At 34.4% G+C, this 26,326-nt stretch overlaps 2 protein-coding genes across 4 annotated transcripts in view; one reads left to right on the top strand and one right to left on the bottom strand.

The window, feature by feature from the left end:
* The window catches only part of RB1 (RB transcriptional corepressor 1), a 179,483-nt gene that overhangs the window by 45,630 nt on the left and 107,527 nt on the right, over window positions 1-26,326 (bottom strand). The gene's annotated exons all lie outside the window — the stretch shown is intronic.
* On the top strand, window positions 17,939-20,105 carry LPAR6 (lysophosphatidic acid receptor 6). Its single transcript, XM_045476108.1, has 2 exons — window positions 17,939-18,301; window positions 18,541-20,105. The coding sequence occupies exon 2, from the start codon at window positions 18,817-18,819 to the stop codon at window positions 19,849-19,851; it is 1,035 nt and encodes a 344-aa protein (XP_045332064.1). The 5' UTR covers window positions 17,939-18,301; window positions 18,541-18,816; the 3' UTR covers window positions 19,852-20,105.

The following is a 26,326-nucleotide window of genomic DNA, read 5'->3' on the forward strand; positions in this document are numbered from 1 at the left end:
GCATAATCACTTTCTGGACAACACTTCACTCTGTTTTGCCACTTAATTTTGTGATATAAACCAGACTTTATCAGCAAGATTAGAATAAATCCCACTGAGTAAATAATATGGATAGAAAAAGCAGAAGCTATAAGTCTACTCTACATATTTCATGATGTTAATTATGAAATTAACTATTAGAATAATTTCTAAAAGCAAGCATGAACTTTGGAATTCCAGAGTCAAGAACTTAAAGGCTATCAAGTTGAGGTGTTCCTAAAAGAGACTGTAATTATCCAAGTAAGCACAAGGTCTCTAGTGCTAGTAGATAAATTAATAATAGAAGTGGAAGGCAGGAATTGCTATTGTTTTCTGGATATTTTCAGGAATATTATTAGACCTGTATTATAGGAAATGTTTTTGTACTATCCTAAGCCAAATCATTAGAAGATAATTTTGCCTTGCAAAAGGAACTTGAATAGAAAATAGATAATCTGGGGCGCCTGGGTGGCGCAGTCGGTTGAGCGTCCGACTTCAGCCAGGTCACGATCTCGTGCTCCGTGAGTTCGAGCCCCGCGTCGGGCTCTGGGCTGATGGCTCGGAGCCTGGAGCCTGTTTCCGATTCTGTGTCTCCCTCTCTCTGCCCCTCCCCCGTTCATGCTCTGTCTCTCTCTGTCCCAAAAATAAATAAACGTTGAAAAAAAAAAAAAAAGAAAATAGATAATCTATGGCTGGCTTTGACCTTTCTGACAATTCTTTCCCATTTTATTTTACTACTTTTTTAATATTGATATTCCTCAGGATGCTCTTCCCAATATATATGCTGGCTGAGCCATTATCATGGCTTTAATTATAGCTATTCTACTCCTAAATCTGCTTTCTGACTAAAGCTTCTCATTCAAGTTCCAGATCCATTATTTCCAACTAGATATCTCAGCCCTCCAGATGGATATGTGGCAAACCCATCAAATATTCACATGTTCAAACATTAACATGAACTCATTATCCTCATCACCAATCAGCTATGACTCCTTCAATATCCTCTATAGTTAACTGTGTTATCAACCACCTAACCACTGACAGTACATACAAATCTTAGAATTATCCTTACTTCCATCCAGGCTCCTAATCTTTGGAGGTTCATACTTTTACTTTTAAGGTATTTATATCTTTATATTTAAAACCGGTATATTGTAAACAGCACAGAGTTGGGTCTTTGTTTTTTAACCACTTTGACAATCTTTGACTTTTAATTGGGGGTGCTGACACCATTTATATTTAATGCAATTATTGCTAATGGTTAGTTTAAATACTACATCTATTTGTCCCATCATCTTTTTCCCTTCTTGAAAAGATACAAAGGCAAATCAATGGAAAAAGGATTGGCTTTATAACAAATAGTGCTGAAAAAATGAATATCCGGATATAAGCCAAAATAATAGAACCTTGACTTAAATCCCAAACCTTGTACAAAAATAAAATAAAAATGGGGCACTAGGCTGGAACATGCAACTCTTGATCTCAGGGTTGTGAGTTCCAGTGCCATGGGTATAGAGATTACTTAAAAAAATAATCTTTAAAAAAGTTTTTTAAAAGCTAAAAATGAATCATACACTTACATATAAAATGTGAAGCTATAAAACTTTTTAAAAAGGCATAGGGGAAAACCTTCGGGATCTTAGATTCGATACTACAAGCATGATCTACGAAAGAAAAATTGATAAGTAGGACTTCATCAAAATTAAAATATTTTGCTATGAGAAAGACCACAGAAGAGGATGAAAAAAGAAGCTACAGACTAGGAGAAATTATTTGTAAGCCACCTCCCTAGTAAAAGACTAGTATCTAATATATAAAGAATTTGTAAAACTCAATGAAAATAAAACAATCCAACTAGAAAATGGGCAGATAATGAAGAGACCTTTTAGTAAAGAGGAAATACAGATCACAAATAATCATAGGAAAAGATATTCAATATCATTAGCCATCATCCTAATAGGAAATGTAAATTAGAACCTCAGTGAGCTCTCCCTATACTATCGGAATGACTCAAATAAAAAAAAAATGGTGACAATACCATATGATGGCAAGGAGGCAGAGAAACTGGAACCCTCATGTATTGCTGGTGGGGATTTAAAATGGTACAACCACTCTGGAAAATACTTTGGCAGTCTCATTAAACAACACACACAATAACCATACAATTCTGCAATTATACTCTGGGTATTTATCCCAAAGTAATGAAAACTCAAGTTCATATAAAACCTATGCACTAATGTTCAAAGCAGCTTTTACTTGTGATAGCTAGAAACTGGAATCAGGCCAGATATTCTTCAATATGAGTATAGTTAAAAAAAAAAAAAACTGTTGTACATTCAGGGTGCCTCGGTGGCTCAGTCCGTTAAATGCATGACTCTTGGTTTTGGCTCAGGTCATGATTTCACAGTTTGTGAGTTCAAGCCCCACACTGGACTCTGTGCTGACAGTGTGGAGCCTGCTTGTGGTTCTCTCTCTCCCTCTCTCTCTCTCTGACCCTCCACCATTTGCACTCTGTGTCTCTCAAAATAAACTTTAAAAACAAAAGTAAAAAAAACCCAAAACTGTAGTACATTCATACTATGAAATACTAGTCAGCAATTAAAAGGCATTAACTATTGATAAATGCAGTATCTTAAATGCATCTCTAGAAAATTAGGCTGAGTGGGAAAAAAAAAAAAAAACCATAATCCTAAAATGGTAATTGTATTTGATTCCATTTATATTACATTCTGAAATAAAAAAATTTTAGAAATAGAAGGCAGACTAATAGTGACCAGGGGTTAGGGACAGGCATGAGGGGCTATAGGGATGTGGGTTTAGTTCCCTGTATGATACAAGCGTTCAGTATCTTGACTGTGGTGGTAGATATATGAACCTACACACATCGTTCCCAGGTCAGGCTGCCAGATGTGTCTTAGTTGGGGGTGTGTGGTGGGGGTGGGTGGGTAAAATATTCTTTACTGGTGTTCCTCTACGGTCCTGCTGTCTCTAAGGCAAGGAAGGGAAGTCTTAGGACAGGCTGCCTGTTGTGGCTGTGTCCATTCTGCTGGTTCCATTTGCCGCACGAAGTCTCCTGATAGGGCAAGGGGATCTTAGGAGTCTTGGGCTTGTGGTAACAGTACCTGAAGCAAAATGTCTGATGCTATTTCAGGACTCTGCTAACAGAGCAACGGTATAATAATTTGTCTATTAAAAAAATCTCCTTTGTGGGTCATGTGGGTGGCTCAGTCGGTTAAGCGACTCACTTCAGCTCGGGTCATGATCTCACGGTTCCTGAGTATAAGCCCTGTGTAGGGCTCTGTACTGACAGCTCAGAGCCTGAAGCATGCTTCAGATTCAGTGTCTCCCTCTCTCTCTCTGCCCCTCCCCCACTCCCTTTCCCTCAAGAATAAACATCTAAATAAATAAATAAATAAATAAATAAATAAAATCTTTTTCATTATTTATACTGAATCCCAAAATACATTCAAAGTTGAGTTCTTAACCTCTGAAGTTACAATTTATAGTGTTATCAAATACAAAGTATTATTGAAAAGATTATTTCTTCTAATTATCAATATTTTAAGAACATATTTTCATGTAACCTTTAAATAAATATGAAGGTAACAGATTAAAGTTTTAAGATATGCTCCTTCTCAAGAAGAAACTAGTTCAAATCTGAATAAAATAAACTATCCACATCTCTAGTTCAGCTGAAAATTTTCTCACAGATATCAGTGTTTTATAATGCAGAGCATATCTACTGAAAGACATTTTAATTAACAGGGAAACAGCTTTATAAAATAAGAATTAAGCCTTGATAGTGTTTCTGACTAGTAATTTTAAATGGTTTATTTTAAATAAAGTCTGTCTTCTGTAGCATACTTATTAAGGCTCATTTGGCGGCAGAAATTCCCTGATCAGACGCATCTCCAGCACCTTTACTGCTTTGAGAAAGTCCCTGAAAAAGCCTTCTCTGTATTAGAAAGCAAGGCAGCAGAATCTCAACTCTCTTCTTCAGACAGTATACATCTTAGACAAGAATTTTATTGCTTCTAACTAATCATTTTTTTTAATTTATAAAATAGTGACTATAAAATGACTTTAAGTGCTTTAAATCATCAAAGTACCTTTTCCTATTTTCTAATTAATCTAGGTGTACTTTTATAAACAGAAAAACACATGAGTATTTTTTTAAAAAAGATTAAAGTCTAAAAAGTTAATCTACTCCTAAGAGGTTATATTTTAGAGATGTCAATAGTTCACATTTAAATGTATGTTCATGTCAGAAATTAGTTTATTTTTCATATTGTTTAAAATGGACAGTGACTAAAATCATTTTGAGAAATTTATGGTAAAACATAATTTAAAAGATACAGTGCAAATGTTATTATCTAATGGCACATTAAAAAAAAAAAGCACTGTTCCCTTCTAAACCTCAAAGATAATTATTGTTTGATTTCAACTACATAAGTATACTAGCAAAGACTTAAATTAAACCTAGATCTTGGGGCACCTGTCTGGCTCAGTCCATGGACTCGGGGTTGTGAGTTCAAGCACCATACTGGGTGTAGAGATCTTAAAAATAAAATCTTAAGAAACAAACAAACAAACAAACCTAGAACCTAAGTGTTCACTGATGGGTGAATGGATAAAGAAAATGTGCTATATATATAAGATTCAGCCATAAAAAAGAAGAAAATCTTGCCGTTTGTTGACAGTTCAGAGGGACCTTGAGGGCATTATGCTAAGTGAAGTCAGAGAAAAACAAATACAGTATGGTCTCACTTATATGTGGAATTTAAAAAACATCCAACACTGAGTACATAGAATAGATGTGAATGCCAGAGGGGTAGAGGGGTGGGCAAAATGGGTAAAGGGGGTCAAAAGATCCAAAATTCCAGTTATGAAATAAGTAAGTTATAAGGAGGTAATGTTATAATATACAGCATGGTAACCACAGTTAATTATACCGTATAGTTTGAAAGTTGCTAAGATAGTAAATCTTAAAAGTCCTCATCACAAGAAAAATTTTGCCACTATGTATGGCAATAAATGTTAACTATACTTTTTGTGGTAATCATTTCACAATATACACAAATACTGAATCATTATAGTGTACACCTAAAAATATAATGTTATATGTCATTTATATCTCAATAAAAAAGCTTTCGCACAGCAAAGGAGACAATCAACAATACTAAAAGGCAACCAACAGAATGGGAGGAGATATTTGCAAATAACATATAAAGAATTAGTATCCAAAATTTATAAAAAACTTTTCAAACTCAACACCCAAAAAATAAATAATCCAGGGAAGAAATGGGGAGAAGACATGAATAGACATTCTTCCAAGGACATCATACAGATGGCCAAAAGACAGAGAAATGTAAATCAAAACTATAATGAGATATCACTTCACACCTGTCAGAATGGCTAAAATCAACAACACAAGAAACAACACGTGTTGGCAAGGAGGTGGAGAAAAGAGGACCTCTCTTGCACTGCTGATAGGAATGCAAACTGGTGCACCACTCTAGAAAACAGTATGGAGGTTCCTCAAAAAGGTAAAAGCAGAACTACCCTGTGATCCAGCAAAGGATACAAAAATACTAATTCATAGGGATATATGCACCCCAATGTTTACAGCAGCATTATCTACAATAGCCAAGATATTGAAGTAGCCCAAGTGTCCATCAACTGATGAATGGATAAAAAGGTGGCGCGCGCGCACACACACACACACACACACACACATATGCGCGCACACATATATAGTGGAATATTACTCAACCATCAAAAAGAACGAAATCTTGGGGGTATTTGGGTGGCTCAGTCAGTTGAGCGTCTGACTTTAGCTCAGGTCATGATCTTGCGGTTTGTGAGTTCAAGCCCCACATTGGGCTCTGCACTAACAGTGTGGAGCCTGCTTGGGATTCTCTCTCTCCCTCTCTCTCTGCCCTTGTCCCACTCTTTCTCTCTCTCTTAAAATAAATAACTAAACTTTAAAAAAAAAGGGGGGGGGGAATTAACATCTTGCTATTTGCAACAACATGGATGGAGCCAGAGAGTATAAGGCTAAATCAAGTAAGTTGGTCAGAGAAGGACAAACACTGTATGATTTTACTCATATGCAGAATTTAAGAAACAAAACAAACGAGCAAAGGGGGAAATACAAAGAGAGAGACAAACCAAGAAATAGACTCTTTTAACTATAGAGAACAAACTGATAGTTACCAGAAGGGAGGGGGATGAGGGGATGGGTTAAACAGGTGATGGGGATTAAGGAGTACACTTGCTGTGATGAGCACTGAGTAATATACGGAAGTGCTGAATCACTATATTGTACACCTAAACTATTACCACACTGTATGTTAACTGGAATTTAAATTTAATGTATCTATTTTATAAAAACTAGAAAAATTACAGACAGCTGATTTATTAGAATAGTAGAGTTATGCTCCCTTTTCTCTAATTTTTTCTATTTCTCTTATTATTGCTCTTTAAGAGCCTTAATAATATCTCTCCTACATTATAAATAATAAATTTATTCCTAGGAAAAATTATTGAAAAGCCAGTCTCATGGAATGATGTCATATGTGTCTAGCAAATGGAGTTGTGTCAGAGAAAAGTGAAGTCACGGTTCCAAGAACGAGAGTAGGGCTTGGTAACGGTTACGTGTCAGAGCACAAGAGTAAGGAAAAGAGTTGGCTCCGTGAAGGACTGACACAATGCCAAGAATCTAAAGGTGAATCCACAATTAGGATACCATGTGATGATGAAGAAAAGACAACGGTAATGTAAGTAGATCCCAGACTGGAGCATATGTAGGACAGATAATTAACAGAGGTCAAGGAAGTCAACTGACATAGGCTGTCAGATGTTGCTGTTATCAGGGAAACTGAACCCAGGAGAAAATTCAGTCCTGAGGTAATAAGGTGCTAGTCAAAGCATCAAAGAGTAAAAGACAAACCTGATAACTGCAAAGAGAGGCAGAAATCAGGGTGGGGTCTGACTTGAAATTAACTATAGACCCGGAGCTCCTTTTAATGAACAGGACTCTCCTAAAAGGATTTAGTTTCAAGAACCTGATGAGTAGCCAAAATCAAACTAAACCAAGCCAATCCCAGTTTATAAGGTATCACACAAAACAAAAATCAGAAGTAGGTATGTGGAATTTTATCAAATTGAAACGCTATTTAGAAATTTCCAGTTGCCATGAAAATTTTGGTTACGTGAACCTGGTGAGTGAATTATTTAAGATGAGGCTGGAAATACAAACTGGGGAGGGCATTTTTAAAGACTGGTTCATTCCTTCACTTCTTTCAAGTCTTTGTTCAAATGTCCCTTTATCAACAAGCCCTTCCTAGGACTCTCTCTGTAGAACACCTTGCTTTTCCTCCTAAATGTATTTTTCTTCAGAGACCTTACCACCATTTGACCAATTATATAATTATTTGTTGATTGCCCATCTCCCCCAAATAAATATAAGGTCAGGAATTTTTTTTTCCTCTGCTGTAATCCTAGTACCTGGAAGAGTACACAACTGGCATTCCGTAAATATTTCCTATTGAATAAACAAATATCAGCAGACCCAAGATCAAACACAACATAAAAAGGAAAAATAATTTAAAATAATTTAAATGTTCCTATCCTATTTCCCTATCTATATAACCAGGACAACAATCTAGTAACTGTTTTTTGGTCTGGCTGAAGCAGTCCACTTTTAACTAAAAAACAACAACAAAAAGCTGGGCTTTGAAAGGGGCCCTATTGTAGAGTCAGTCCTTCCGGTCTTTTGTTTCTAACCTTTCCTAGGCAGCACTGGTGACATCTGGGTATGGATAGGAAACTCTCAAGTTTTCCAAGAATGTGAAATCAGTTGATTAAAATAATCACACCAACAAACCAATAAAAGAAGTGACCATGGAAATTTTGTTCTGCAAAAGGATTAGTAGTGGTTTAGAATCTTATTAATTCTTCCATATACCTTGAGTATCAGTATCTGTTAAAAGAGCCAGTCTCTCTGAATTCTAGTTAAGAGTAAAACATCTGCATAAATGCTTAAATATGTTTCCACTATTAAGTGTATTTGCAATCGTGTTCACAGAGCTAGATCTTAAAAATCTGTCATTTGAAAGCAAAAAAAAAAAAAAGGAAAAAAAATCTAAATTAGGTGCACTCATTTTTATTTTAAAGGCCATAACTTAAAAAAAATGAAAATATTAATTTGGGTATCAAAAACTGTGATTTTTTGTGTGAAATCTACTAGCTGCCTCAGCCAGTAGAGCCTATGTGACTGTTGATCTCAGGGTTGTGGGTTTAAGCCCTACAATGGATGTGGAGCCCTACTTTATTTTTATTTTTATTTTTTTTTTTTAACGTTTATTTATTTTTGAGACAGGGAGAGACAGAGCATGAACTGGGGAGGGTCAGAGAGAGGGAGACACAGAATGTGAAACAGGCTCCAGGCTCTGAGCTGTCAGCCCAGAGCCCGACGCGGGGCTCGAACTCACCGACCGCGAGATCATGACCTGAGCCGAAGTTGGCCGCTCAACCGACTGAGCCACCCAGGCGCCCCGTGGAGCCCTACTTTAAAAGAAACGAAATTGCAAACCACTTTTAAGTTAAGAGAAAAAAATGATATTCTTGTTCAGATCCTTTTCCCATTTTTCTGAATGGATTAATTTTGGGTTTTTTTTTCCACTAAGTAAACTATATATCCAACATGGAGTTGAACTCACAACCCAGAGATTAAGAGTAGCATGCTCCACTGACTGAACCAGCCAGGTGCCCCTCATTAGTTTTAATCTTATATAAAGTGCAATATGATAAACTCACATTTTCTTCCTACTCTATGTGTTCTTGCAGCCAAACTATTTAGTCAAATGTACCTTTTCCTTTAAAACTGTAGACTTCATATAATACTTTACTACTCTTTTAAGTGCACCCAATTTTTTCCCAGAAATTTATGGAGGCTTTTATTTTTAATGGAGTCATTTTTTCATTTAAATTCTTGATCTAGTTGGAATTTATTTTGTTTGGTATAAAGAATAAGTTCAAGTCCACCTTTTTTTTTTTTTTAAATTGCTTCCCTGATGACCCATTAAGCATTTCTAAAATATTTGTATTTTTCTTACTGATTTAAAGTACTAATATTATATTTCCCCACGTGCATGCCTATTTCTGGGCTCAAATTCACTCGTAACTAAAGAAATGCAAATTAAGCAAGATACCACTTTTAACCTATTAATTTATGAAGGGTTTAAAAGTCTCATAATAATCTGGCTTAGAGGAGGATGTGGGGAAATAAAGTACTACTGACAGGAATATGAATGGGAAACAAGGACAAATTTTTTTTAGAAGTAAAACTGCTAGGTTATACTGTATGTATACATAGTATATACATAATATATTATAGTATATAATATATATGTATTTAGCATGTGTATATATATTACACACACTAAATATAATCCACATACACTATACATATATATACCATTTTATTCAAGACATTCACTGAAAATCTATTGGGATTTTTAGTGGAATAACATTAAACTTTTAGATTTGTCCCAGTAAAACTGCATGTCACATATTTAGGTATTCTTTTATGGCCTTCATTACAGTTTTGGGTCTTTTGTTTTCATCTAGATCTTGTCCTTCCCTATTACATTTATTCTTAAGGTATTTTATACTATTTACTGTTTTAACCAGAATCTTTTTTCCATTACATTTTCCAGTTGATTAGTGCTGATACAGAATTATCTTATTTAATGAGAGTGACACCAGTTAATCAAAAAAGCTAAGGAATCATTTTTAAAGGATACATATGTATTTTAAAACATTTTACTTGCATTTTCAAAAATATATAACATATATTCATTAAAAAATTCTCCTTATGTAGGAGATTTTTTTAGGTAGAGTTTCAAGTTGTTTCTCTCCTATGAATCACATGAGCAATGCTTGTCTATGATTTTCACTATGTATAGAGTAAGGACATAAAGACTCTTGCAAGGCAATCTGAGAACTACAGAATCAATCCTTCTAATTTCTTACGGCATCCCTATGAACCTTTTACAGATGTATACATCTAACTCAACGATGTATTTTCAGCAACTTGCCTCTGAGTCACTCCAAAGCACTGACCTTGGTTTTCCTAAAACACAATTTCATTAGTGGGAACAAATAACCTCAGGTGTATCAAAGAGCAGCTTTCTGGCCACAAGTATTTATTTAGCTTTTCAGGAGCATCCTAAAAGAGCAATCCTTCCCTTTCTCCATTTCAGTAATGGATAAAGTCAACAAATGCTTACTGAAATATAACTCAACTACTTGGATTTCTGATAATAAACAGTGCTAGAAAATGTTCAATTATTGTTCACAGAAAACGTTTGTTCTAATTATTTGGAAGAAAGAGAAATATTTCCTTCCCCTATATAAAATCTGGCAATTTTTCCATTTCCAACATTTTTTATAAAAAATCAACATGGGGTGCCTGGGTGGCCCAGTCAGTTGAGCGTCCAACTCTTGATTTTGGCTCAGGTCATGATCTCAGGGTTGTGGGTCAAGCCCTATGTCAGGCTCTGCACTGAGCATGAAGTGTGTTTAATTCTCTTTCTCTCCCCCTCTGCCCCTCTCCCCTGCTTGCCCTCTCTCTGAATGAATGAATAAAATCAATATAGGTGAAGCTAAAGTGAAAGATGGTTGCAGTATGATTTTAATCTAAGAGATTAAATCTATCATAATTTTAGACTATAGTGTTTCCCCAAAAAGGCTATATAGCAAAGAAGGATTTTCTCTGCTTAACACTCACCTAAGCTATGAACCAAGGTTCCTATTTTATGTCAATAAGAAAAAAAAAAACATGATTAGACATCTCTAATTTGACAAAGAAGTACAAGGAACTGGGCTGGGTATTTAATGGTGAGGATCTGGTTTCTAGTTCTGGCTTCATCATTCTCCATTATTTAATCACTTTCATAATTTTAGACAAATCACAACTTCTCTGATTTTCAGTTTCTTGGAGACAATAATATATGTTCTTTCTACTGTTCAAAATTTGTATGAAGATTAAATTAGAAATGTAAGGTCTGGAAAGGATTTTAAAGATCTAGTTCAATATTTTTTTATAAATGTATAATAGAGAAGTTAAACTATTTGCTCAATGTCACATTAATTTTTAGTAGCACAGCTGGGATTACAAATCTAGGTCCCTTAACATCTAGATTTTTTTTTACACTATATCTACCTGCTTCTAAAGTAGGTAAAAGACTTTTGAAAACAGCAACCAACCTATGACCTTCTTTGAGTGCATTTTATGACCAAATTAAACCCTTATGCCCCAAAGCATACATTGTATGTGATGAATTAACTTCTCTTCTAGAAATTTAGAGTGGAACTAATTATGTAGCATCCTTGAAAAAACTGGGAAAATCATCACTCAAATAATTTTATGTGTTTTTGGCTGCAAAAGACAACATTACTACCAGGCATGACTCTAGCCTTCACGACTTAAAATTTAAAACTTTTATTCAGCTTAAAGGCTAGCCTTCTTTAGATATCATCTCCTCTGAAGGCCGTTTAACTGACTTGGTCGACTCTCATCTCTACTCTGTATAAATATCTACTATTATACTCTGTATTGCAGTTATTTCTTTGTTTTTAATCTTAATCGACTTGCATGAATAGGTCTTAAAAGGAAGACAAACTAAGTACTATGGAAGTATAGAAAACCAATTTATGAAATTGAGAGGTCTCCAAAAAATATGTGAGAGGATTTTAAGAGGCAGCAATGAAGGAGTGGGGATCAGGCTGAGACAGGAAAAAAGAAAGAAGGGACAACTCAAAAGCTGGCAGTGATACATATTTACTGCCATGAATGCATGATACATATTTACTGCATGATACATATTTACATGTTTACTCAAGTTTTAAGTCTTACACCACAAACAACATTCCTGCTCCTCTAAATTTCCTTTCCCTGTTTGCTTGAACCTACTTCAACCACCATTTCTATCTACTGTTACTTTGCTATAAATCATTATTCATCACCCTTTACATCTTTCTTCTACTTCCACTCAACACTATAAGCAGGTTCAACCCTCTGAACTTGGGTAGATGACTCATGCTCCAGTAAAGAGTAACAAAAAGTACTAAGTGTCTGCAATAATGATAGAAAGGTAAACCACTTTCAAATGATATCAACACACTTACAGTAATACTAAATTGGTATAGAATTTAATAAGTTTTCTTGTTAGGTTAAGAGATCTTTTTATATAAAATGAATATACTTCATTGTCATAAATTATAAATGTTCATTACTCAAATTAAAAGTTTTGCTCATGTCTGAACTTAAATAAAAATTTTATCATAATAGGCTTCAGAAGGCTCCAAAATGAGAAAAACTTTGGCTTTTTTAATAAGTGTATATATGGGGCGCCTGGGTGGCGCAGTCGGTTAAGCGTCCGACTTCAGCCAGGTCACGATCTCGCGGTCCGTGAGTTCGAGCCCCGCGTCAGGCTCTGGGCTGATGGCTCAGAGACTGGAGCCTGTTTCCGATTCTGTGTCTCCCTCTCTCTCTGCTCTCCCCCCTCCCCCCCCGTTCATGCTCTGTCTCTCTCTGTCCCAAAAATAAATAAACGTTGAAAAAAAAAATTTAAAAAAAAATGTTTTTTAAAAATAAGTGTATATTTGAGGGGTGCCTGGGTGGCTCAGTCTGTTAAGCGTCCAACTCTTGATTTCAACTCAGGTCATGATCTGAAGGTTCCTAGGATGGAGCCTTGCCCATCAGGCTCTGGGCCCTGAGCTGACAGCACAGAGTCTGCTTGGGATTTGCTCTCTCCCTGTCTCTCTCTCCTCCTCTGGTAGCACGTACATACATACTCTGTCTCTCAAAATAAAAAAAACATTTTTAAAAATAGGTGTAAATTTGATATGGAAGAGAACATTGAAGAGTCACATATCATCACAATAAACATTTGATGCATTCAAAACAAGTTTAGAGTATTTTTCTTACATTTTAAAATTTCACTGTTCCACACTTTATTTTGAACTTGAACTTTATTTCAGTTTAAGTTTCACATACTCTCCTGTCCAATTGTTTTCATACACCTCATATTCAATGTTATTTTAGGAATAACTCCAATTATGACCATCAAAACTTTTAATAAGAAAATACTTTAAAGTTGTGATCAATTTTATAGTAAGAACATGGCATCTTATTCGTGCTTTGGAAAGAAAAACCTTTTAAAGATGAATGCTACAGAAATACAAAGGAAAGTCTTTGTTCAATGTTAAATCTTTACAGTATAACAACATGTTCACAAAATTCTTATATTATGAGACTCTTGGTGTAAGCAAAGAATATTTCTTGTACATATTTCTTGTATAACCTGTCTCAAAATTAGATATCCTTAAACATAAAGAATGAAAAGTGACTCCTTGATTTGTTATGCCTGAGAGTGAAAAAAACCAATCTAGCAGCTTAAGTATTCATAGTATTTAAAGAATCAGAATCAGGTATAGAAGCAGGAAGAGACCTCTGAGCAGTCCAGCTCCCTCAATTTACAGCCAAGTAGCCAAAATCTTAGGAAGATCAAATGACTGCGTAACAAGCTTCTCTGTTCTTTGCCTGTCCTCTTTACATAACACTTTCACATTTCCCTACTCAAAATTTAAAAAATTACAGATTTACATTCTATTGCCTACATACACACTTCTGTACTTCGTTCATAAGGAACCTGCACTAGCATCTAATAGTCTTTTTCCTTCTAGTCTATCCATAGAGAAAAATTTTCAAAATATTTCTGAGATTTCCAGATATTTCAGAGAAATGGCCTGCAGGACTTGCTACTCCTTCAATTCTTAAGATCTGTGGTCTCTGATGTGTTTTTAGTCACAGTTTTATTCGAGAATATCATCAAAGCCACGGACCTAGTCCTCGGGGAAATGAATTAAACAGTTTTAGATATGTCAAGGTCTTCGGGTAGAGATCCCTTACACTAGACTACCAAAATAGCCTCAGCATTAAACCAAATTACCACATATATTTGGACTATATTAATCTACCAAACCAACATACAGTATGTTTCTCAGAACCACAATTTGACATCAGGTGGTTTTCTTGAATTGAAATGAAGGCCAACGAGAATTGGTGTATGTTCTGCCACTAGAAAGCAGTGGTCATTTAATTGTTCATGGTAAAGATTCACAATGTATTTCTGAGACAAAGCAAAAGAAAAGTTTCTCCCTTGACACACGGGAATGTTTTCCTTCATTAAACAGAAGCGACATAATCCATTATGATTTCCTTTTCTCCCTTGCATCAAATGCGGCAACTTCCCTTAGCCTAGATTTTTCTAACATCATCATTTCATATTCTGCCCTTCCTACCCTTCTCTCTTCCTGCTAATACTTGCCTTTTATTCTTTTACTAACATGTTATGAATTTGTGTTAAAGATTTTTTTTACCTTTTGCAAACACTGTAGTGTTCAAAATGAATAATTTTTAGAATGAAAATGACGAATGTATACAATAATTTCACATATCTCATATTCAAACTTTGTAACTGTTCTATACGCTCTTTTTAAACTTTTAAAGTTTAGGTATAATTTACATATAATAAAACACTAAAATCTTAATGTTTATTTTCATCCGTTTTAAAATCAGCAGCAGCTTTAAATTCTTTTTGGAAGCAAGAAGGGTAATATATGAATAAATAGTTGATTCACTCATGAGCTGATCTGTGACAGGCTGGCAGGGGGAAAACAGAAAAGGGTAGGACTAAAAATCAGAAGACAAGATAAGACATTATAACAATCATACAGATAAGAGTAACAAGGTTAGCCCAGAAAGGTGGAAGTGAGTGATCTTGCAATAAAGCCCAGAAAATAGGCTTGATGAAAACAAAGAGAAAGTAAGAATGGCTGAGGAGCACACTTGACACACTATTTGTTTATAGTGGGTGTCTAATAAAGCTTTGTTTATTCTTTCAACAAACATTATTATGAGCCTATTTTGAAACAAGTCAGATTTGTTGCCTCCTCAAAGTCACAGTTGCGGCAGAAATTTAGTCAAGAACTCAGAAGTTACCCAAATCTTTACGCTTCTAATAGTTAACTACCAGAATACTCTCTCTCACCCCGAAGAAAAATTAGTTACAAAACTAACTGATTTATACCACTATTGTAGTGAATCAAACATCTACTTTATAGGCTGGGTGGTTATTTAATTGGCTTCTTGATAAAATTAAAGTTTGAAAGTGATGACTTGCATAATGAGATTCACTACATCTCAAATAGGTGGCACATGTTATTTCTTCCCCGGAGAAAACCTCACACAAAAAACGAGTTGATTCACAGACTTAACCTTCAGAAGTATACAAATCTCGTATTAAAATAACAGTTTGGCCTGAAGCAATCAAATACAAAGTACCTATTAAATACACTCAATCCTCTATATTTATTTAACTCCCTTTGCAAGGAGTTACTATGTATTTATCAAATCTTAATCTAAAGAATTTTCAAGGTATCTAATTTCACTTTGGTTCCTTAGAGGTCAACATAAATATCTCAAAAAATCTAGCATTTGATGATCTTCCCTGAAGCAGACAGCCCCTCTGCTGTTGTTCTTTTTTCTGAACAGAAACACCTTTCAACAAAATTAAAGCTTACTGATATGATTCATTCATCAACAAACATGTGAGTATCTACTAAGGGTCAAACACTATATAAAAATTAGAAATGCAAACATATACTAATATACTGATAACAAAAAGCTTAATTCACAAATAGTGATCTATAAGCAAAATAACTCAAAACAAGAAATGAACAGTTACATGAATAAGTCTTGTAAATAACATCAATACGTAGAAGAATATTCCAATATAGAATTAACACAATTTTTAACTCTTTGAGTAAATGCCATATTCAAAATGAAAGCAGAAGTAAACAAGGTCAGGGCATATGACTGCTTATTATTTCATTATTTAATGATGACTAAAGAGATAATCAAAGTAATAGATTACTAAGACACTATAACAGTAAAATTTTCTCCAATAAGACTACAAGCTTATTGGGCGCCTGGGTGGTTCAGTTGGTTAAGCATCATCTTGGTTTCAGCTGAGGTCATGATCTTACATCGTGAGATGGAGCCCTGCGTTGGGCTCTGTGCTGACAGTGTGGAGCCTGCTTGGGATTCTGTCTCTCCCTCTCTCTCTCTCTCTCTCTCTTTCTGTCCCTCCCTTGCTTGCTCCCTCTCTCTCTCTCTCTCTCTCTCTCTCAAATAAATAAATAAACGTTAAAAAAAAAAAAAAGAATACAGCTTATCAACTACATATCTTGTTACTATTCACCTGCTTCTTATATGAACACACACAGGCTAACTCTTTTCCATATCAATGCAATACACAAAGAATTTAACCCTTTAACGTTTAAATTTATCAATTATAAATAATACTCATTTTTTGGTGTCACTTTATTATAAATTTCCCAGTCAAAACAATAAAAAAAAATAATACAATTCAGGCAGGATTCATCAACAAACAAAAGTTGCTAAACTTAATTTTATAATTAAAAGGGTATTAAAACATATTATTGCAACATATTACTCTCAAATTAGTTAAGTAATTCAGGAAGGAAAAACAAATCACTCATAAATTCCCTATATTTTCAAAATTGATACTTGGAAAGAGTTTTGGCCCAAACTGAACCAAACTAGAAAATACCAACAGTCAGGGTACCTGGGTAGCTCAGTCAGTTAAGCATCCTACTTTGGCTCAGGTCTTGATCTCACAGTCCCATGAGTTTGAGCCCTAACAGTAAGTTCGAGCCCAGCATAGCTCACTGCTGTCAGGGAAAAGCCTGATTCAGATTTTCTGTCCTCCTCTCTCTCTCCCTTCTCCAGCCCGTGCTAATGTAAATAAAAACATTAAAAAACAAAAAAAAAAAAAAAAAAGAAAGAAAGAAAATAGCAACAGTAGAACATAACTGGATCTTAGCCTTTTCTGAAAAATGGTAATTTAGAACAAAAAAACCAAGTATGTGTCCAAAGGTTGTGTGGTATCTTCGATCCTGAAGGAAATACCATCTATATTCAATGACCCCCATCCTGCACATACTTTATTCCTCCAATTTATTTGGACTTTAAAAAATGAGTATCCTTCAAATACAAATATATTCAGAAACAACTCATAGGAGCTTTTAAATGAAGACAAAATCTGAACCATATTCCAATATAGTCAAAGTCATATTAAGAGGGGTAAGGTGTGGGCTAAGGGTAAGGAAAATAAAATTATGAACCTAAAATTTAGCCAAGTAGTATAACTTTTATTCTCCAAAACTTACTTCAATCAATTTAAGGAAGAAAAAAAGTTCATTTAAAAAGACGTAATTTAGCTCTGTGTGTAAAAAAGATTAATACCACACCAAATGTGAACATCCTTGAATGTATTCTTGAGGAAAGTGGTAATTTAAAAATTGAAAGTGTTCTAAAATATTAACCCAATTTTATGGGAAAGAGGAAAGAATGTTAGAAGATTCCTTCATCAAAAATAAAAGAGATTCAGGATTGGAGCCACTCACAATCACACCAATTAAATCTTGAGGAACAATTACGGCAAAGAGAAGCCAAGACTGGCAAAACCACCACTGGGCAGTCAAGTCCTTTTTATCCCTAAAGATTAAATTTCTCCTAAACAGTTTTTTTTAATGCTATATTAAGACACCACAAACAATTTAAATTTATAAATATATACTCCTATACATTTCTTGAAAACAAAGTCACATTCCAAACACAAAAGCAATCAAATAAGAGAAAAACAGGTTTAATACTGATTTCTTTCTTAATTTTTACTACCAAATACAAAGAAATAAAAGAAAGGAAAGAAAGAAAACTCTTTGTGAGGTGGCTAGCATCCCAGAAGGCATTTCTGCACAAAAAGAGTTAAAGGGCAAAGGCTCAGCTAAACAGCCAGTGACCATTTGCAAACCTCCTAGGTATATTCCCAGCAGACACATTATCAGATTAAAGGAACTGCAAACAAACGGCTGAAACCTTTCTTTGTCCAAGCCCAGCCTCTTCTTCCTGTGATGTCATATTACAAATCTAGAGAGCCTTTCTTTTCCACTTCAGAGAAAGCCCATCTCACAATACATCTGGCAACGGAGGAAAGGCTTCAATTCAGCAAGAGCTAACACGCTTAGGAATTTATTTCGGAAACTTTAAAGACTCTTCTGCTTACTACCGTCTGGAATCCACTTCAGGAATACCAAAAAGGAAAACCTTATTTAAAAGGAGAAAGAAGTAAGTGAGACCAAACTGGGAATGTTTAAGTCTCTGAAACTCTGCACTGAAAAGCAAAAAAGATTGCTAACTTGAGCTTAAATATTCTGGAGCATACAGAAACAGTTCTGAAATATTCACTTTGCCTACTGAAATGCAAGTTTACGAGAAGAGTAGCTTTATTCCTGTTTCAAAACACCGCTTTTCTTTAAATTTATAATCTAACAGGCTGGCTTCACTGACTACATTTCTTTTTAAAGTTGTTCGTGGGCTACCTAAACCCTGGATTCACGGATTTTCTGGAAATCAGAAAATGAGAGTATTTTCCTGTTGAAGAACCAAGTGGAAAATTTACAACAACGAATTTCATGTTTCCTGTCGAGATTTCGAAGAAAAAGGAAATATTTATAAAATCACCCAAAGATACAAGGAATTTGCAAATACTCCAGAGGTTATAAAGTGGTCACAATCTGAATACCAAAGAAAACTGCAGCAGACCAAAGGATTTAACACTGTAAACTGGACGTGCCTTTATAATGGTAAGCAATAACAGCTCCCAATGCTACTATGATGACTCCTTTAAGTACACTTTGTATGGCTGCATGTTTAGTATGGTATTTGTGCTTGGGTTAATATCTAACTGTGTTGCCATATACATTTTCATCTGCACCCTCAAAGTGCGAAATGAAACTACAACATACATGATTAACTTGGCAATGTCAGACTTGCTTTTCGTTTTTACTTTACCCTTCAGGATTTTTTACTTTGCAACCCAGAATTGGCCATTTGGAGATCAACTCTGTAAAATTTCAGTGATGCTATTCTATACCAACATGTATGGAAGCATTCTGTTCTTAACCTGTATTAGTGTTGATCGGTTTCTGGCAATAGTCTACCCATTTAAGTCAAAGACTCTAAGAACCAAACGAAATGCAAAAATCGTGTGTATTGCTGTGTGGCTAACTGTGATAGGAGGAAGTGCACCAGCAGTTTTTTTTCAGTCTACCCACTCTCAGGGTAACAATGCCTCAGAAGCCTGCTTTGAAAAATTTCCAGAAGCCACATGGAAAACGTATCTTTCAAGGATTGTAATTTTCATCGAAATAGTAGGATTTTTTATTCCTCTAATTTTAAATGTAACTTGTTCTAGTATGGTGCTAAGAACTTTAAATAAACCTGTTACATTAAGTAGAAGCAAAATAAACAAAACTAAAGTTTTAAAAATGATTTTTGTACATTTGGTCATATTCTGCTTCTGTTTCGTGCCTTACAACATCAATCTTATTTTATATTCTCTTATGAGAACACAAACATTTGTTAATTGCTCAGCAGTGACAGCAGTAAGGACTATGTACCCAATCACTCTCTGCATTGCTGTTTCAAACTGTTGCTTTGACCCTATAGTTTACTACTTCACATCGGACACGATTCAGAATTCAATAAAAATGAAAAACTGGTCTACTAGGAGAAGTGACTTTAGATTCTCTGAAGTTCACAGCACAGAGAACTTTATTCAACATAACCTACAGACCTTAAAAAGTAAGATATTTGACCATGAATCTACAATATAAGCTGCCTGAAATAAAACCGCTGGGACTTCACTGGGCACCTCTAAGTACCTTCAACTGTGAAAAGTGTTTTCTTGGACAACTATTTCTCCGCCTTTGAAAGAAAATAAACATGTGGACATTTTAAAGTTATTAGTATAAAAAATTGTATTCAATGTGTTAACCATTAAAATGTATTCTGTATACATACCACTTTATTTTTCTGAGCCAGTTTGATCTGTTCCTTCCTCTTCATTAAAAAAATCCCTAAAAAAGTTGTTCAAAGTCTAAAAGTGACTATGATTTCAATCATGTGGTGACCATGTGCACTGTCTGAATTTCTTAGCAATTTTAAACTAAACGAAGTATAACATTAAATGTTTTAAAGTATTTAATATTTTTATTCAACATATATCTAATTTCTATTTCAATTTGAAGTGAAATAACTAATCATGTTTCTTGAACTGTAACATAAATGAGAAAGGAGAGTAATTTGAAAGAGTGTTTGGGGAGTGTTTTTGAAAAAACAGCTAAAAATGTCTTCTGTAGACTAACAACACACTAACGCTATTTGGGGATCTCTAACAGTTACACTTTCAGATAATATTTAGGATTTTGTCTTTGTAGGAAATTCATAAGAAGCATATGCTATCTCACTATATAGTATAGTATGCTTTCAAATTGTTATTTTGATCCATTCACTGGATATAATAGCACTCAATTTCAAAATAATATACACCACCAAAATTGAGAGGGAAGAAACTAACAAAATTGTTGTTTTGCTAAGTCCATTAAGAAAATACTATTTGGAGGTACATTTTAAAGGCATATTTATGTCATAATAAGTAACTTGTATATTAAGTATTTTAAGTCAGAAACACCACAGATAGTAAGATAGTGAAATACAAGACTCGGCACTTAGAAAGCGATAAATAAATATATTACTTCCCTTCCCTCTTGACCATTTAAAGCCAAATATTGAACAGATGAAAATATTATTTCCAGTAGGCAAAGTGTTATTGTATGTCAATATAATTTATAAAGTAAAAACATAGATCCATAGGCAAAATGTTATTGTATGTCAATATAATTTATAAAGTAAAAATATAGTTCCTTATGTAAAAAGCAGGAAAACTGCAGGGCCAAATTACTCAGTACAACTACATTCCATTTTCTTAAAGAAAAGGTATCGATTTGAGCTATAATTTAGATATTAAGCACCAACTACACTAAAACTTTTTCATTTTCCAACATTTTTTCTTTCAAATTCAAGCAGTTCTCCAAAGTTAACTAAAAAAGAATACTTTTTATTTGAGAAAAATGCACATAATTAAATTCAGCATTCAGTCTACTTTTTACACCTAATCTTTCACATCCTGAATACAACTTTGGAAAAATACCCTTAAAATTTAAATTTGATTTTTGCTCTTCTCTGGGTTTGGGCTACAATGATTTCAGACAAATCATTGTCACTTGCTAAATAAGTAATCCATTTTCAATAAAATAACAGTGGGAGATTTTCTTTAGGTAGCCATGGTTTCCTTTAGATAAACCAAAAGCAAAACAAATCCTTAATGTCTTCAATTGGCCCTGTAGTACCTCTTTTTGATATCACTCTTCAGAAAATAAATAGACCTAGTACTCTTGAAAAACAACTAGTGACTGAAAGATATGGAAAAAAGGGCAGGGAGGTTGTAACAGATTTCTCAGAAATTTTCTTGGCTGAAAGGTCTTGTGGGCAAGACCTCAAAGCATGGCTATTAGTTTAAAATACAAGCAAAAGAATGATTAGATATTTGTTGTTTCTGTGATTAACCCTCTTGTCAAGGGAGAAATTTTTTGTAACCCTCTTGTCAAGGGAAAGATGAATCAAAGTTTTGTAGGATTTTTCGCAAAGTAATACCTAACAGATAAAAATATTAGTTTTCTTATCAACAACTTCAAATCCTGGGTAAATCTCAACTACATGGAGAGAAAGCGTACTAAAGTTATTTTCCTTTTGTTAGCACTACACTTTCTGGTAAATTACATATTCCGAGAGTTTTCTCTTTTCCCTTTCTCCAAACAACCTGTATTACTACAACTCTGAGAATTTTACTTTTTGTTACTCTAAGGTAACAGTGCCAAGCCCTCTCTCCCAAAGAACTGTACCCACTGTTTTCAACATCTCTATAAAAGAGGAGATGATTTAATCTTCTGTTCTACATTAATGCCCTTCAAAGGAACAGAAAATGAGAACATTTTTAAGGTGTAGAAAACAGCTCCCCAGGATCCTAATGATTGGTTCTTAACTCAGAAATGACCTTTCCAGAGAAAATAACAACTAAATAACTAGTTTACCAAAAGAATGTACAAAAATATATACATAATATACATAACATGTGTTCAAAATATTTAAAGAAACAGAAGACATTACTTTATCAAGGAGTTTTGACTTTGTATTCTACACTCAAGATACTGAAAGTATCTTATATCTACACTTAAGATACTGAAAGTAAATTTAAGGTATAAATCTAAATTACAGATAGTGGTATTTAAAGATTAATCACTCAGTTGAGGAATATAAAATGGAACATCAGCTAACTTCACATCCCCAACTGAGAAACATTTAATTCATGACTCATATCTAGCTGGCAAAGTCTGAAGCAATTGTTTTTTGGTTTTATAATTTTGGATCCCCAATGAATGAACCAGATACTTGAGACTTCTGTCAATATATTAAGTTACTATTGCCTAACAGAATCTTTACTACCTCCCAACACCCTAACTTTTTTAGTACTTGCATGTCAATCCAACCCCAGATGCAAGTAAGGGAAGATGTAACTTGGTGTTCTTAGTTGTGAATAAGTATATAGAAAACTTTATAAACAATGCTTACTAGTAGATGAATCTTAAGGCAATCCTAAGATACAATGTTTTTTAAAAAGCCCTTTTGGGCTGGAAATCAAATTATCCACTTATAACATGATTTCCAAAAGGGACTAATGGACAAACTTAAGGACCCCAAGTGTATTTGAAAAGACTAGAGTACTTAATGGTTGGCAATATTACTTAATTAGCAACATTTTCTACAGATCAACATATACATCCCCCTACAATCACTAATTCTCAAATACCTATTTAATCTTTCTCTTTAGCCTTTGTGCCTGATATCTACTACAGATTTTCTGACAGTCAATTTTATAAGAGTACAAAGAATCATCAGTTAAACATGGCAATAGATCAGGATAATAAGAGTATGAAATTAAGTTCAGGCCAACTTCACCATTAAGCCTTCCTCTTTCCTCCTGCTCTCAAAAAAGATTTATTCCAATAAATCTTTAAAAGGGTATAAAATAAACTCTCATCACAGTGATTTAAAGTGCTGAAAGTGGTCACAAAGTCAGAATCTACGACACAGGACCCCAAAAGTACAGATAATTCATGATTTTAATAATCATTTTCAAACTTAAACCTTGCCTTACTCATATAGAGTCAACTAATAATTTTTGAAAATGATTAAAATTTAAGTAAAGAGTTAGAAAGTGGAAAAATATGTGTTACATACTTAAAGCCAAGTTACAGTTAAAAGCCATAGGGTGATGGTGCTAGTTCTGTTACTTTCCCATCAGAATGATTCCTGGTAAATTTGTAACTTAAAACTGAGAGAACCTGTAGGTCATTTGATACAACTACTTCACTTTAGGTTAAGGAAACTGAAGAATTAAAAGGTTAAGTAACTTGCATAAGGTCACATAAAGGTACACTAAGGATAAGAACTTGGATTTCCTGTTTGTTTTTGACTCATCTATTTCTTTAATGGTGGCAAGGGAAGTAGCACATGGAAAGGCCCTGTGGTCTGGTATACTGAAAGAACTAAAAATCAAAGTGGCTGTAGATACAGGGCTGAGACCTTACATGTACTTATAGGTCATAATAAAATCTGAGGAAATGTGGAAAAAGCCCTGAAGGATTTCCCATTTAGGAGAGACAGGATCAGATATACATTTCAAAAAGATTCCTCTAATTAGAGGGTAGAGATGCATTTGTCTTCAACAAAAAGAAAAACAATCACAATAAGAGATAAATTTATTCGGTTTAAACTTAAAGAGTTGTTACCCTTTATTTTAATTATGTTTTTTACCTTATTAATATGGTAAGAAATATTAAAATCATTTGAGATGATAGTGATGAAAGATGGGAATAATATTTTAATGCCATCATTTTGCAAAATTAAATGAGCAGCCCTTGTGGAGAAACTGATACATATTCATACACTGTTCACGGGAATACAAAATGGTTTGATCTTTATGGATGGGAATGTGGCAATATCTCACACATCTCTCTCTCTCTCTCTCTCTCTCTCTCTCTCTCTCTCTCTCTCTCTCACACACACACACACACACACACACACACGCACACACACTCTTACCCTTTGAGCCAGCATTCTCACTTCTAGGTATTTACCCTGAAGACATAATTTCAATAATGTAAAAATATATATGTACAAAGTACAGCACTATTTGAAATTATAAATATTGGTAACTACTACAAGTCCAAGCATAGAAGACTAGTTGAATAAAACTGTAGCACATATACAATGTAGTACCACGCAGCTGTAATGAAGAATGAGAAAGAGCTCTATGAACTGATATGGAGAGATTTCCAGAAAGCATTACATGAAAAAAGTTGTAAAAGAATACACATGACATGCTACCTGTGGTATAACAAAAAAGCAAAATAAGAGGGCATACATATATTTGCTTATTTTTACAAAAGAAACACAAGAAAGATAAACCAAAGAGCAAGGAGTAGGGGTGAGGAACAGCACAGACAGGATATTGAAAGCTATGACACTTAACTGAGTGTAAGACTTTGGGATGCATGTTAACATACATTGGGAATCAGAAACCCTTTTCTTCAAGGGTCAGATAGTAAAGATCTTAGGCCTGCAGGCTGTACAGTCCTGTTGCAACTTCTCAACTCTGCATTACTGCACAAAAGCAACCACAGACAATATGTAAGTGAATGAGTGTGGCTGTGTTCCAATAAAACTTTACAAAATGAAGTGGTTGCCTGTGGGCTGTATGTGCCACTTCTTGTTCCACATAGTCAAAAAACTAAAGCCAACAAGAAAGGGAAAGAAGGAAAAAAAAACCCCAATCATCCTAGAGCTACATCTGTATTAGTGCATGGCACATAATCGGTCTCCATCATCTGTTAAATGAATGAAACTTAAAGTTCTATTAAAAGATGGACATGAGTTCTAGTCAGGGTTTTCCTATAAACTAGTATAATTTTAATCATTTAGCCTATGTTGACCTCTTTATCTTAACTAAGGGTTTTGGACTAGAGAATATAAGGTCCATGCCACACCTCATGTCCTGTTTCTCATTCTTGTCAGTTACGATTTCATCCACTCCTTACTTTTAATAACCATTGTCGCCACTGTTACCGTGTTATATTGGGACTATATTGCAATATTCCCCAAAATATAATCCTGACGTACTCAATTTTGGAGCTTCTTTTCTGTCTCCCAATTAAGATTCCTCCTCATTGGTCTACTGCATGTCCTGTGTTCATAACTCTCATCTTATTGACTCTAGACATGTAGGCACAAGATACACTACTTGCCCCACCCCCCACCAGTCAATAAAATTCACTCTGGCCCTGATAAAATCCTTTTCATCCTACAAGGCCCAGTTCAACTGCTAAACAAAATCTTTGATAATGCTTATTGTCTCTATCGCTTATTTGGTATTTTTGTTAACTGCCTTTCTTAGTTATCTCTTTACATGGTCTGATCTTCGTGATACCTCAAACTCCTTGAGGAAAGGGATTATGTTCTGTACTTCTTTGTATTCTCTATAGCATCTAATGTAGGTTGAAATAGAGGGGGTAGAGATTGGAAGGAGAGGGCTTAGCGTTAAGAACAAATTAAATATTATTTGCCCGTGCCAAAGATTAATTTTTTCCTTTCATGTTTCTGTTTTTATTTTTTTAATTCCAGTATAGTTAACATACAGTGTTAAACCAGTGTCAGGTGTACAATGTAGTGATTTGAAGATTCATTTTTAATAATGAATATATTTACTTATATAGTACCTATGCTGGGTATTTATTAATGTAGTTCTAATAAATGTCCTATACCTACACACAAACATGTAAAGAAAGTAAAGACTGCCTCTTGTATCATCAAACCTATGTTTGGTTCACTTAATCCATCAAAAGCTCAAGGTAAAGAGGCAAATTATCCTTTGTCAATACATAATACAAAAATTCAACTCTTGCAGCTATCACCATAAACTTGATTTATCAATCTTAAACTGTTACTGTTGAATCTCCACCTTGAGTGAGGTTATAGAGTTGTTAAAAGAAACCACTCTGTTCTTGACATTCTTTATGTATCTATAGATTTCTCTTTTGGAACAACTATCTACGCCTGTTGTATCCTGGAGTTTTTCCCCATTTTTTTTTTTTCTCTCTGCATTCCTGTTTAATTTTTAGCTCCCATAATTCA

Source organism: Leopardus geoffroyi, chromosome A1, assembly GCF_018350155.1.
Source record: "Leopardus geoffroyi isolate Oge1 chromosome A1, O.geoffroyi_Oge1_pat1.0, whole genome shotgun sequence".
NCBI classification, from domain to species: Eukaryota; Metazoa; Chordata; class Mammalia; order Carnivora; family Felidae; genus Leopardus; species Leopardus geoffroyi.